The 14,708-nt window shown below is 31.3% G+C and overlaps 1 protein-coding gene across 1 annotated transcript; it reads left to right on the forward strand.

The window, feature by feature from the left end:
- LOC126744746 (zinc finger protein 630-like) lies at positions 1-14,708 on the forward strand. The gene is made up of 4 exons (XM_050452284.1): positions 1-235; positions 292-453; positions 505-1,143; positions 10,892-14,708. The coding sequence occupies exons 1-4, from the start codon at positions 89-91 to the stop codon at positions 11,492-11,494; spliced, it is 1,551 nt and encodes a 516-aa protein (XP_050308241.1). The 5' UTR covers positions 1-88; the 3' UTR covers positions 11,495-14,708.

A 14,708-nucleotide genomic window follows, 5' to 3' on the forward strand; every position in this document is an offset into this window, starting at 1 on the left:
TAACATAGACATTTTTTTAATTACACGATATTTATTTACAAATAATTCAGAAAACCTTATAAAAATGATTTGAGAAACACCGAAAACCATGTCGGGCTGTTACAAGCGAGTAAATTTTTATGATTTGTGTCGCCTCTGTGCCCAAAACATTAACCGCAGCAAGCTAAAAATCTTTGAGCAAGAGGGTATCAAAGTACAGCTACAAACAAAAATTAAGAAATGTCTTTCCATTCATGTAAATGTTTTATTTGTTGCAATTTTATACTTACTTTATACTTGCCTCGTTTGTAGGTAAAAGAGGATGATTTTCTGCCAAAAGTTGTTTGTTCCAAATGCATAAAAATGCTTGATATTTGCAATACATTTAGAGAAGAATGTTTAAATTCAGAAACTATGCTCTCCAGTTATTTTAAGAATTACAGGCATACAGAGGACTTTAAACAGTCTGGCAAGGTAAGAAATATAGTTGTCATTAATTATAAATAAGCTCTTAATTTTCTATAGGTGTACATAAAAGAATCACAACCATACACACCAGAGCCACCAAAGTTGCAAAACAATATAACAACAACTTTAGAAAATTGCAATGTTCCGGCAAATATTACATCAATGCAAATCATTGTACCAAAATCTCCCAATTTACAAAAACTTCAAAAAAAAACAGAGATAAAAAACCCTAATGCACAAAATAAAAAGCACAAATCTAATGAAATAAATTTAAATACTAATTGTTTGCCACAAGCTCAAAATGTACAAATGCCATATAATATTGACATATTACATGAGGCTCTGAGGAAGGCAGTACAGCAGCTTCCGAAGGAAATATTAAACAAGGTAATTGTAAATTCTGATGGTGAGGTTATCAATTTGTCACCTCCAGATAATTTGATTGATACTTCTCATACCTCACAAAATTTGTTAAATAATTCAACCAGTGTAATCAGCAAAGTCAGTAAAAAGAATGAGATTGTTAGACAAGAGGATTCAGAAAACAAAATGAATGGGGTCATTAAAATTGATTTAACTGAAGATGATCATGAACAGCAGTTGGCAGTTAAATTTAATGGAGTAGGGGAGCTAACAAGTAATGTTAACCACAATGTGCAGAATTCTACTGTTATTATTCCTGTGTCACAGTATCAGGTAAGAAAAACAGATTAAATATTCATCAGATGATATGAATGTATTTTCTGGTATATCTCTGTATTCATTGCCCACTAGGAATAATTTTACTTAGGCAAAAGGTGTATAAATAATGACAACATAATCTTCAGCAAATTTGGTTTTGTTTTAAGAATTTTTGTCATATCTCCAAAAAAAAGCAGTAAGGAACTATTAGATGCTTTTTAATTTAAATTTGATTAATTGTGGGGAAAAGACCAGACAACAACCAAAACAACCAGATGCATTTTGAAGGTCAGGGCTATGTAATTATTATTAACATCAATATCATGCTTACTTAGCGAAGTAGTCAGGCAACAGACTAGGATCGAGTATAAATTTTAGCATGTTTATATTGTAATGTAAATTAAATTATAACATGCTTGTCATAAATGAGAAGAGATCAAGCAAAACCATATAAATCTACTTATTAACAAAAATTAGGTTTTTATTTTACTTCTTTATGAAAAAATATAATTAGAAAAAAACTATGTGTTAACATATAAAAGTAGGTAAATATAATATTATTTAGCTTAAAAGAAATGCAAATAACATTAAACCTATTTCTTTTACATTATAAAATAAACTAGATATATTTAACTCAGGCAAAATATTATAAGGATCAAAATATTATTACCCAGGTCTATAATAGGTACCAAACTGGCCTAGGCGCAATACCTCATATCAACATTTTGATATCTTTTCACGAGAGACAAAAAAACTGTATTTTACTCCCATGCAATTTTAATTTACCTAGCTAAAAATTGTATTTGTTAGACAACTTTATTTACAAAAATATTTTACATTCGTTTTTTTTAGCTATGTGGTTTGATACATGGTATTGCTTATTGAATCACATGTTGATAAGTGCTATTTGTCCAAAAATACAATAAAAATAAAATGCAACAGATCCTATAAAAAATTTAAATTAAAATATTTATTAGAGTTAATCTTACAAGGAACAGTAAATCTCAGTTGTGTCCAAAAATAAAACATAATTATCTATAATAACTCCTAATAACTTTTAGCCTAAATTTTGTTCTTAAAAGCTATGAATTTTTACATTCTTTTAATGAAAAAGGAAACATAAAAAATAACATTACAAATTGAACTTTAATCTAAGTACGGGTATATAACTTAAATGTGTGTCCGGGTTCCAGATATTTTTGTGCCACAGATTTTTTTGTTTTTAATAGAATATTGCAATAGTGCATTTGACTCCACATTCTGCTTCTGGTAGCCACACCCATCACTTCAAAATATCACTGGCAAATCGTCTTGACAATACTTTTCCAAATGATTAACAATAATTGTAGTAAATATGGAAAAATATAAATCCCCCTTAATTTCACCCACCAGTAGTTGCAGCATTCATGAGTTTTTAAATTATTACTTTTTGCAAATCGTTTTAAATTTATAACGCCAAATCCAAGATACTTAACGCGTCAAGTGAACGATCTAAATCTTCCAATCCCCTCCTCCACATTAATTAAAACATCTATTTTCTACGAGGGAATCAAAATTTTCAATCGTTTACCAGGTGGAATCAGGGAGGCAACATGTATTGACACTTTTAAATGTAAATTGAAATTACTTTTGACCGAAAAATGTTACTATTCACTGGATGAATACTACATCGACACATTCTAATTTTCCGTAAGTGTAAGTTTACAGTATTTGAATTTTATTTGATTTGTTTGTATGGTTAGAATTCTTTGCTGTCTTATACTTGAGGGGATAATTATGGAATTTAATTTACTTTTTATGTATTTTTTTTTCTGCTGTTCTTATGTATTGTTTTCTGATGTTTGTTTTGGAACTTGAGTGTGTATGGGGTGTAGTCGTTAAGTTTAGTGGTAGTAATTTAAGGTAGCTTTGTTTAGAACAATTTTTCTTTGTTAATAATAATAAAGCATGTTTTTTTTTTTATAAATGGTAAGATTGTGAACCTTTAATCTAGTTTTGAAGTAAAACTTATTGGCGTTATTTACAGGATACATCTTTACTGCTTGAACATCCATAATAAATACATGACATTTACCTTCCTTGGATTTCTCTTTATCTATATTTTTTTCTGCCTTGCTTTCTCTTTAAGAGCAATGTGATTATTGTATTCTGTTGTTTCAATATTTCCTGCTTTATAAGCAATACAGGTATTGCAATGATCTTTTCTTGGAGTATACATTGCCATGTTAAGATCCTCAAATAACTCGGAAAAGCACATACATAACTTAAAACCTTTTGTTTATCTTCCTGACACTTTTCTTGGTATATTTTATATAAGTTTGCCTTTGCCTGAAAATCATATTTTAGGTACTGCTTTGTGAAATCTTTTCTGCAAGCATTTTGGGAAGTTCTTTAAAAAATTTTTTTAAATAACTTGGTTATTCCTCCAGTTCAATTTCCCTTTCTGTTTTAGGTCGGGAAGCTAGTTTTTTGGAAACATCGGCGGAATAATACCGTTTTAATTTTTTTTGCACCAGTTCGAAACCATCGTTTCGTTAACTCCTAGTGTAGATAAAAACGTTTTTTTGCAAAGTTGTTTTTTTTTCTGTACCAACTTGTAAGAAATAGTCGTATGTTAAACTACGTCGGGAATTTTCAATAGATTCAACATTTATAAGCGCAATGACATATATCTTTCTTTGGTTGCAGTCTCAAAATTTGGTTTCGTTCTTCAGATATTGAGCCGCAAAATCTAGTTTTGTATTTCAAGTACTTGGACGATGTAAACCTCGGCCCAATTGCTCTCGCTGTTCTTTGTTTGTTATGAAGAATGACTTGTTATTTCTAGTATACCCTTAGAACATTGAAAGGCTAGAATAATTAGCATTGCCGTGGAACTATGGGCAGTTTATTTTTGCTTACAACATATCTGATGCAATGATGCCAAATGCTTATGTAGAAATGGCAAAAAAAACACACTTTATAATATAATAAAAAATTGTCACTTATTTTGACAGGCGCAAAATAATACTAATTCTCTTGAATAAAATATGAAGCATTTTTCTTCCATAAAATATGATAAGATACTCTATAAAGAAGTGAACATTGATATTAAATTTAAAAAAATTAAATGAAATTAGATAATGTCCCTATATTAGAGAAAAAGGCAACAACATTGCAACGCAACGCTCTTCAGGTATTCTTCTCCAGCCATCCTCTTCATTTTGGTTTTTTCTCTTGACCATTCGTCCTGATTAGATTTTCTTAATTCTTTATTAAGAATTGCCCTGAATATCTTCTTCTTCATTAGGAACAAATTCTGCATCATCTTCTTTATTTGTTCGATTGTCACTTTTAGGTACTTCTTCATTTATTATAGGTTTTTCTTTTTCGTCAGGCTTTTCAAAAATGACTTCATGTTGTTTTCTAGAGAATAAGACTGAATATTCTCCAAAACCTGTAGCTTCTGTATATAAGTCAGTTAACCAATATATTGCGGCAAAATATCATCAATATTTTCTTTATTTTCATAGAGAAAACTGCTTTGCTGTACCTGTTGAAGTATGCCATTACCTATAATTGTATTTGTTTCTTCCGTAATGCATTCTGTTAATAAATCTGTTGAAGATTCTTTGTTATTAAAATTGTCTATATTGTCTCTGAGAGGTTGTGTGTTTTCGCGTGCTAGCAGAACGTTTACCCCTGGATGTCATAATGGAAAACTAAAAAAAAAATTCTATTAGAAGTTTTTTTAACCCGAAGGGTCCTTGGCCTTAGTGCGAAAAGGCTAGATCAGCTATATTATCGCATAAATAATGCAAAATTACAATAAATAATTTACAATTGCCATTTGAAATACCACGTAACAAAAATTTATACAAATGTGTAATACCCTGTATCAACAAAAGCAACTTTAAACGTAATTTTAACCGGCTTTGATTTTGATATTGGACAAAATTATTATGAAAACAAATAAAAGAAACAAACCTAAAGCATTTTACAGATAAACTAACTTTATTTATTTTTCACAAGAAAACCAAAAAACCACTAGAGGAAAAGCCACCTTATCTACTGACCATGCAAAAACTGTTGATACGACCTATCTTCATTGGGTTACCGACTCGCGTTGATACCTGTTATTGCGGACACCGATTTCCCGCGTTTATTTTGCAAGTAGTGCGTTAAGCTTTTGATAGATGGAGCACAATGTTCCACCTAATATCAGGAACATAATAACTCGATTTAGCCAAAATTGATGATACGAGGTATTGTGCCTAGGCCATCGATTATAGTAAAAACGTTTAAAATGATAGTAATACTCGAAGTTAATGACTAAAGGCGGATCTAAGCCTCTTCCATTTATTTTAGCAGATAAAGATGAAACCTAATTGAACGAATAATATTAGAGTCCATAAAATGAGAGAATATGCCGGTAACGTAAAATGCGCACAAACTTAAATTTAAACCAAAAAATCAATAAAGGGGAGGCCCCATATTTCCCTGATTAGGTTTACTTGACCGTGAATACATGCATCTCTCTCTTTCACATCTGCTAGAATTCTACGCTTCTACGCTTAACGATAGCCAGCTTAGATGCGCGAAGTCTGACGTCACCGGCATATTCTCTCATTTTATGGACTCTAGTTGTTCTGTCTTTAGGTTTGTCCTTGGCCAGGACAGGACTTCACAGGCTCTATTTTGATTTCCATATAGCATATTCATTCATACAGCAGTATTTCTTTTTTCAGCTTTTATTTTTAAATAAGCAGATTGTTCAAAATATGGTGATAAGGTATGTGGAATTGGACCTAGGCAATCATGCATTCCCTACTTTGTATAAAAAAAGAATTGGGATGTACAGCATTCAAGAAATATAATATGCTAATCAATTATCTGCTGTTTGTAGGAAAAAAGTTATAAAGATTTTTTATTATTAGCATTTTATACATTTTATAGATTAGATAAGTATTTTATTCACAATTTGAAAAGGGTCCAACGACCGTATGAACCAAAAAACTAATTAATTGATGAATTTCTTGTTAATGAATGTCCTTGCCGTTCAGCTAAGTCGCCTGGTTCAAATGTATGAGATTTAGTTCTTTGTTTCTGGTCTGCATAAACTGTCTGCCTCTTCTTGTTCTTCTCATCATTGGATCTTATTGCTGTATCACTTTTGGATTGTTGTTCAGCTGCTGGTAGAAAGTTGTTCGTTTTTTTGTGGAATATGGACTCAAAGAGTGAAACTTCAGTGGTTCTGGAGGTGCTTCAGTTCAGGAGGGTGGTGTGCTCCTATAGTTGATTAAAAATTCTTGAAGTTTGGATTTGAAATTATCTGTTTCCAAATGAGTACAAAGCAGTAATTTTTTTGTTGTTTTGACCAATTTTTCTGCCATCCCGTTTGCTTCTGGCCAGTAGGGCGTGACTCGAACATGTTTAATGCCATATGAACTAAGAAAAGTTGCTAATTCATGGCTGTTGAAGGGTGGACCATTATCAGACTTAATAGTCGCAGGAAAACCAAAGGTAGAAAATATGCTTTGAAGAATTGGTTTTAATTTTGAAAAACTCGTAGAATTTACGACTTAATAATAATAATTGAAAACCTGGAGTATTCATCCACCATGAGAAATACATATTTATTGTTGGGAAAAGGTCCTGCGTATTGGTCGACGTATTGAAAGGGATAATCTGGTAGGGGGATTGAAATTATTGGGTTTCTGCAAGAAGATTTTGGTACAGTTTGACAGGGAATACATGTTTTTACAAACGATTCTGTTATGATATCTAAATTGGGGAACCAGACTTTTGTCCTTAAGAGTGTTTTGTTTTAGTAATTCCTTGATGACCTTTATGTGCAAGTCCAACTGCTCGTTTCTGTAGTACACTGGGTAAGACTATTCGATGTCCTCTTAAAATCACATCGTTGCTAAAAGAAAGTTCATCTTTAAGTTTGACAAATAAACTTAACTCAGGTAATTTCCAAAAACTTTGATTTTTCCTTGATAGAGCTTCTCTAAGAACTTGTATAGTTGGGTCATTTTTGGATGCATCTTGGACTTCTTTTAGGGTCATAGCTTTGGGTAGGGCATAGTTGACGCAAAAATTTACATACTCTTTAACTTTGTCTTGTTTGGTGTCATCAACTTTTAAAGGATGTCTTGAGAGGTAGTCTGAAGGGTTAGAGTCTCCTTTTTTGGTGCGAAATCTTAAAAGTATAAGGTGCATTCTAAGCAGTAGCCGTTCTACTCGTGCGTTGTTTAAATACCATTTATTGATATTGACTGATATTGATTTCAGACCATGAAGCAGTTATCTGTGAAATTAGTGAAGAAGGGATATGCTCCAAGACTGCTCCATGAATTTCGGGGCATTTCATCATGCATGTGTGGCTCATAGATGGAACGGATTCGCCTGACACAATCTCATGCTTCTACCAGAAACTGGTACACCTCTTTAATGCCTCTTTTCCCATAGTGAAAATCAAACCAAAAAAGAACAATAAGTCCTGGTTTACTAAGGGACTTAAGACTTTATGTAAGAGTCTCCGTTCTCTTTATACATTGAGATTCACAGATTGTCCAGTTTTTCATCAGTATTTTAATTCGTATAGAACCTTGTATCGCCGGTTAATAAAAGTTTCTAAACGATCCTTCTATTCAAATCGTCTATCTAGGACTACAAACAGGAGAGGAATTTGAGGGATTGTCAACGACATCAGACATGCACACAGCAATCATTCTAAGGCTGTGCCTAACATCCCTGCTGATTTTTTTACCAAAATTGCTGAGAAAATCCACTAAGATCTGGGTCCGCCATCAGCAGATCTCATTAGTAATTATTTACCTGATAATGGGGTTCAGAGTTCATTATGCTTTAGACCTACAGAATCTGGCTGAGCTTAAACAAATATTACTTTCAATGAAAAATAAAAACTCAGCTGGAGAGGACGGGCTAACTGCTAAAATATTTCCTAACATACCAGATATAACTTTGAATGTCCTTGTTGAAGCTTTTGCATCATGGGTTGTGGGAACTTTTCCGCCTTGCTTAAAATCCGCTAAGGTTATCCCAGTTTATAAAACGGGCAGTCTTGATGAACGATCAAACTTTAGACCCATATCGCTCTTGTCCACTCTTTCAAAAATACAAAACAAAGCACATACAAAATAAAATAAAAGAGTGGCTGGTATTTTATTAGAGGTTTTTGAAGTAGAAGAAAAAACGAAGTTGTATTTGATTACATTTTTGTAATAAAATTAAACTTTGTTTATTTATTATGTAATTTTATTCTTCAAAATATTCAAAAATACTGAACAGTTAATGGAATTTATGTGTAAAAATATGTGTACAAGTCCGATGATTTTTAAAAATTTTCACATTGAAAGCCTTAATGCCATAAAACTTGCTCGACGGTTTGCTGTGCCACCCTTTTTTTTCAACGCCATTAAATTTTAAATATTCTATCGCCAACTTTTCATTGTACCCTTCTTGAACAACTATACACGTTGTGTATAAAATCTCTATTTTACTGATTATATTATTTATTTAATTTTTATTGATCCTTGCTAGGCTATCCTATAGAAAAAATCTATTGGCGTTAAATCCAGGCTACGCTCATCCTGCTATTGTTCCGTGTCTACCCATATTAAAAAATGTATGATGATTGTTATAGCCGACGTACAAAACAGTAGAGGGATAATAAATGTAATTTTGATTTATAATAAATTTAGACTCATTAAAAATGGGATTAATCACCCTGTCGCCCATTGCTAAAGATTTAACATGTGCATATTATTAGAGGACCAGTAAAGGGAATTTTTACTATTGAAAATAGCTGCTGTTAATTTCTAAATCATTTAGCTCAGTCTTTTTTTAAGTTATTAATGAGAGCTTTCTAGTATTATAAAGATTGCTCAGATTCTACAAAACAACGTCAACTGGCCTAGTTTAATACTGTCAACTGAAAGATTTTTAAATAAATAAGAAGAAACAGGGTAAGCTTTATGTAACGGGAGAGATTTTGCTATTAAGTTCTGGTTTATCGATTTAGCCAGAAATAACTGAATTATTCCTTTATTAATAACTATCACTTTCCTAAGCTACGTGTTAAATTTAAAGAAAATTATGACTTTTTTATAATAAGTTAACTTTTAAAAAATATCTTACGTAAAAACAGATACAAAAATACCGTACCAATAAAAATTAAATCCATAGAAAACAATAAATGAAAACACATTTTTCTATTTTTTTTATTATTATTTAATTAAATATTCAAAATGATGGCTATCGAAATACTGGCATGTCTCTTAAGAATTGTTATACACTAAGTATTCTGTATTGGTTTATTTGGTATGTTTTTTTTGACAAAAAAAAGCGTTACTTATAAATATTTGCATTTTAATCACAGAATTTACTTTAAAAGTAACTTGTACTAGTATTATTGTCCAAAAACAGTTGACTTTGGGTTTAGTTTAAACGAAAAACAGCACTTCTTATATTTAACAATAATGTACACCATAGCTGAACTTGTAGACATTTTCATTTATGGTTCCCAGGATAAATGTTTCTTAAGGACAGTTCAACATTTTAACAAAAGACATAATTGGATAGACTTTCTTACTTTCTAGACTTTCTAGACTTAGATTCTGGTTATTTTAAAGTTGGTACCGGCACAGTATATTTTTCTCCTAACTACTTTTCTAATTGAGTACGAAGATCTTTAATCTGATTTTTATTCGAACAGCCTATTACAACAGTACCTCTCTTAATTTGCCTAAACTTCGAAACTTCAATTTGAAAAGGATCTATATTTTGCCTTATCTCTGTTCTCAGATCCCCGGACCTAACACCTTTTGACTTCTTTTCTAAAATCTGTGGTTTTTAAAACGCAACCTGAGTCACTAGCGAACTCCAGCATAGAATAGTTCAGGAATGCCGTGCTATATCCAGAGAAACATGTATAAATGAACGTAAAGAATAAATGAACGTAAAGACTTTATTATTGTCTCCAAAATAATGGAAATAATTTTTAACATTTAATTAAACAATAATAAAAATTTCAAAATAGTGTTTTTATTTATTGTTTTCCTTGATAAACAGAGAAGAATTTTCTGAAATGCGGCTTTCTATGGTATTATCGAAAAGAATTTTTCAAGAGCTTCAAGATGATGTATCACTCGACCATCCTTTCTATTTAGGATTTTAGGGGTGTATCTGACCCTGTGTAAAGGGTTGCAGATAAGGGTGATATTTGTTTTTGTTCCCCATTCGTTTTATAGAAACTGATTTCAGCGTTTTTTTATTCAGTTTTCGGTTCCTAATGTATGGCCATTTCAATTTTTTAAATTGTCACCTTGTATTTATACAATCTTAAAATTTGTTGCCCGAAAAAATATTATTTACACCCTAATTGCATGTAAGTTCGTAGACTTATATGCAATTAGGGTGTAAAAAAGTGTGGTAAAAATAGTCATTCATCATGTTCAAAAGAACTTAATGGATTAGCAGCCGTTTAAATATTAGAATATTAGTTTAATACATTATTAAGTCTCTGCATTGAATAAACAAAATAATAATTTTATTATTTTAAAAATATCTATCTGTTTGAATATTACTACATTTAAATTGACCTAGTTATTTAATTTTTTTTACTGCTGCACTCTATAATAGAAAAATATTGTCATACCTTTAATTTTTTTAATTTAGTTTAGACCAATGATGCAATAAAACCCTTTGCTTTATTACAAATCATATTATATTAATTTGTAAACTTATTTTATTGTAGAACAACAACTTGACGACAGTTCAATCCAATAACGTATACCCCCAACCAACGCGAGTCATAAACGTGATTTGCGGAACACCTACTGACCAAGGATCAGTATCTAGTTCTTCTCTTAACCCAACGATACCTAGTATAAAGATAGAGGATCTTGCAACTTCACAATCAAATTATATACCCACTGGAACAGTATCTGTTGTAAAAGCAGTACCAGGACACGTTAAGAAAGAAGATAAGGTACACGCGTGTGATGTATGTTCGAAAACATTTAAGCGTCGGGAACATTTGTATCAACACGTTAAGCTCCACACGGGCTTCAGACCATATCAATGCTCGGAGTGCAAAAAAACTTTTGTAAGGAAAGAGCACTTGTTGAGACATCAAGTACTCCATTCTGGCGAAAGGAATTATTCATGCGATATTTGCAATAAGAGTTTTTCAAGGAACGATAACCTTTTAAAGCATATCAGAACTCACAATAGAGAATCTAGTTATACTTGCGGATCATGCGATAAAGTATTCATAATGAAGCATTTTTATGATTCGCACAGAAGCGAGCATGGGATGTGTTATTTACCGCCCGAGTTAAGAGGTGCTAACGTATAAAGTTTTTTTTATTATCTGTTTTATTTACGTATTTGTTTTTTTTTTTAATTTTATGAAGGGTATTTCAGTAGCAACTGGCTGGTTTTTTGAAAATGGTTTGACCTACCAGAACTTCGTGTCTGAAACTGTTTTAATTATTTTATGCTCCTTAGTGACTTTTTAAGTCTGTTAAAAAGGCATTTAGGTATTTTGTATTTTTCCTATTGAAATAACGTTGAATGTAACCTTAAACACGTTACGCCAAAGACCACAAAAAGATTTGAATAAAGTTTTAACAGGGTAATTATGCAGGGTACTTACAAAAACTCGCTAATATTCGAATTAAAAAAAAAGTTGCGGGTAAATTTGCTTTGCAAGAGGGTTTATTTAAATACAGTCGGCTTAGGTGCCAACGGGTACAAGTAATAAAGATTTTTTTGAGACCCTCGACAGTTTTGTAACTTATAAATTTGGTTTTCTATATGAATCATTGTTCACTTGTTATTCGACCATATCAAATGGGTGCTTTCTCATTCGATTTCCAGGTAAAGAGTGGTTCGAGTATGTCTATAAGAAGCTTCATACAGTCTCACTAAACGGTAAAAATAATGAAAATCGTTGAGAGAATCTCTTGGCAAATCTGCACAGTGACTCTTTCAAAAAGTATCCGCCGAATTTTTCTTACATTATCTTTATTACGAGATTCATAAACGTAACTTTTCATTCCAATAAACATAAACTTTTTACTTACTTTGGATAAGAATCATCCAATCATTTGGGGTAAATATGAGAGGGCATAATAGGATTCTTTTTCTTTTTCAATTACCCCTAAATTTTCGGTCGCATTTATAAGTGGCCTAAAATCAAGAATTTTTGATCTACTATCCCTTTGTATTTGATCAATGTTTATTTGTTTTGCCTGCATTGTCACTGAAGGCTTCGATATACGTAACAGTTCGAGATAGTCCTAAAAAGTACTTTTAAAGACATAATATTAGTTCTTGTGATTCCCTTTATCCACTGCCTTCATGCCGCATAAACATTTGAGCAGTGCCCTTACGCTGCCTTTTACATGGAACACGTTGCTGCTAGTGAGGAAGAAGGTTCGACCTTAGCAGTATCTTGATTTTCTCTGCATCTGTGCTTGCCTTAGGAGAACTTTTTTTCAGTATTTGCTTGAGCCAAATCTGATTGAGTCCCAGATTTTCCTTTTACTACATTGGTCAATTCTCCAGTAAGTAAAAATTGTTTTGCAAATTGGTTTTCCAGTAAGATAAATTACGGTCAAGATTCTTTGGATTTTGGCTTTTTAATAGAACGTCGAAGAACTCCCACTTTGGTAGAAGAATGAAGAAATACAGTCTGCAAATTACAATCTCCTACAACCTAAGTCTTGAAGAAATACGTAGTCTTTGGTATTCGGGGAATTCGTTACACTTATAGCGACACGCTTAGCAATATGGTCTTAGATGTTTGGCTGCGTGAGTTTTCTCTACGTATTTGTGTCCTACGTATCCTTCGCTCCTATTCTCTTATGTTTAGTTTGCTGTTGTTTCAATTCTTCTTTCCTCTTTTTTGAGGAATCGTCGATTTCTTCCTCCTACACGTCGAAGTGAAAGAGAAATAATAAAAACAACAACACTAAAGTGTTATTTGAAATTTTTAAGAAATATTTAAGAAAATTGACATGAATCAACTCAATATAACAAAGTAAAAGGTTATAAATAGAAAAAATAAAAAGATTATCTGAGCGATACTCTTGCAACCGTCTTATTATTACTGATATATTATTTAGGTATCTACTTGAACTCTCATTTCAATTTTCTTCCACAAAAATCACTATTAACACTGCTGCTCTAATTGGTGTAAGCTGCATAAACATTTAAAATAATTCACAAGCAATGGGGTAGAAGTGCGCTTCTATCCATTTGCCACAAATAGTGGTTAAATATATTACATATTGATGGTCTCACCTACAAGGCTATTCACTTGTATTTCTCTACCACAAAATTATTTATAATATTGAGTACCACAATATGTACTTAGTTAATTTTGTTTTTATTTGTCAGTTGCCCCTCTCCATTACAAACAGTTTGTATTAGAAATTTGCCAATGTCACGAAAATTATAGTCTGGAAGAAAATCGAATGAATTCATCTTCATTAATTGATAAAATATTGTGAAGAAAAAACAAACAAAAATATCAGCCATATAAAATTTCATAAATATATAAAATGTGCATGAAATACAAGTTTCTTCCCCAAGCATTCAATGCTTATATCATGCAGATTCAACCTTTTTAACTATTTACAGAACTTGCTTCCCGACAAAAAAAATATTCTAATTGAATTGACAATTGAATAAAAAAATTGAATCATTCTTTTGAACTAGAATAGGATATAAATTTGGATGTTAGTTTTGCTTCGAACCGACTGTCTTATAAAGATATAGTTTAGCAGTCACTTAAAACTCATCCCTTTAAATTTCCTCAATGTGCTTTAATTAATATTAGGGATTTCCTGCAATCATAGAAAAAAAAGCACCTATACAATATCAGAATAATAAATGTCAGCTTCTTAACCTATAAGAATTATTCAAAACCTCTACAACAAAGTAAGCAGTCTAAATCTAATAACCCAAATTACTGTGGACCTCTTTGCTGTGCTATTTACATTTTATTAAAATTTGGTAAATTTGTTTATTATTAATAACATATTAATTAACAATGTTGTGTTGTTACAATAAGAATACTTTATTTTTTTATGCAATAAGATTTGTTAAATAAAAATGGAAAAAAAACGTGGTACACTGCTATCTATTTTTATTAAATGCCATTTTTTTTATAAAGAAATTCAAAATATTTTTTTTATGAATAATAAGCAATCAATATAAAGGTGGTCAGTTTACATTGAGATGCTCTTCACTTGGTTACAGTTGTAGAAAGATATCTTGTCAAAAACACAAAATCGGAGCATGAAAAATGTGATTAAATTACAAATATTTGCACGAAAATCAGTGTTCCTTTCTAAACTTATATACACATTTTTCATTTAATAGTTGGTATGGAATACCGTATAGGCTGTACCTAGGGTTAATTTCTATTTTAATTTAGCTTGCAGCATAAGGATTAGCAAACTGTTTTCGCATACAGTTAACGTTATAAATAAAAAGGTTTTTAGAAAATCTTGCAAAAATTTATAATCATGTATTTTGAAATATATTTACTGTAAATTTTT

Source organism: Anthonomus grandis, chromosome 1, assembly GCF_022605725.1.
Source record: "Anthonomus grandis grandis chromosome 1, icAntGran1.3, whole genome shotgun sequence".
Taxonomy (NCBI): domain Eukaryota; kingdom Metazoa; phylum Arthropoda; class Insecta; order Coleoptera; family Curculionidae; genus Anthonomus; species Anthonomus grandis.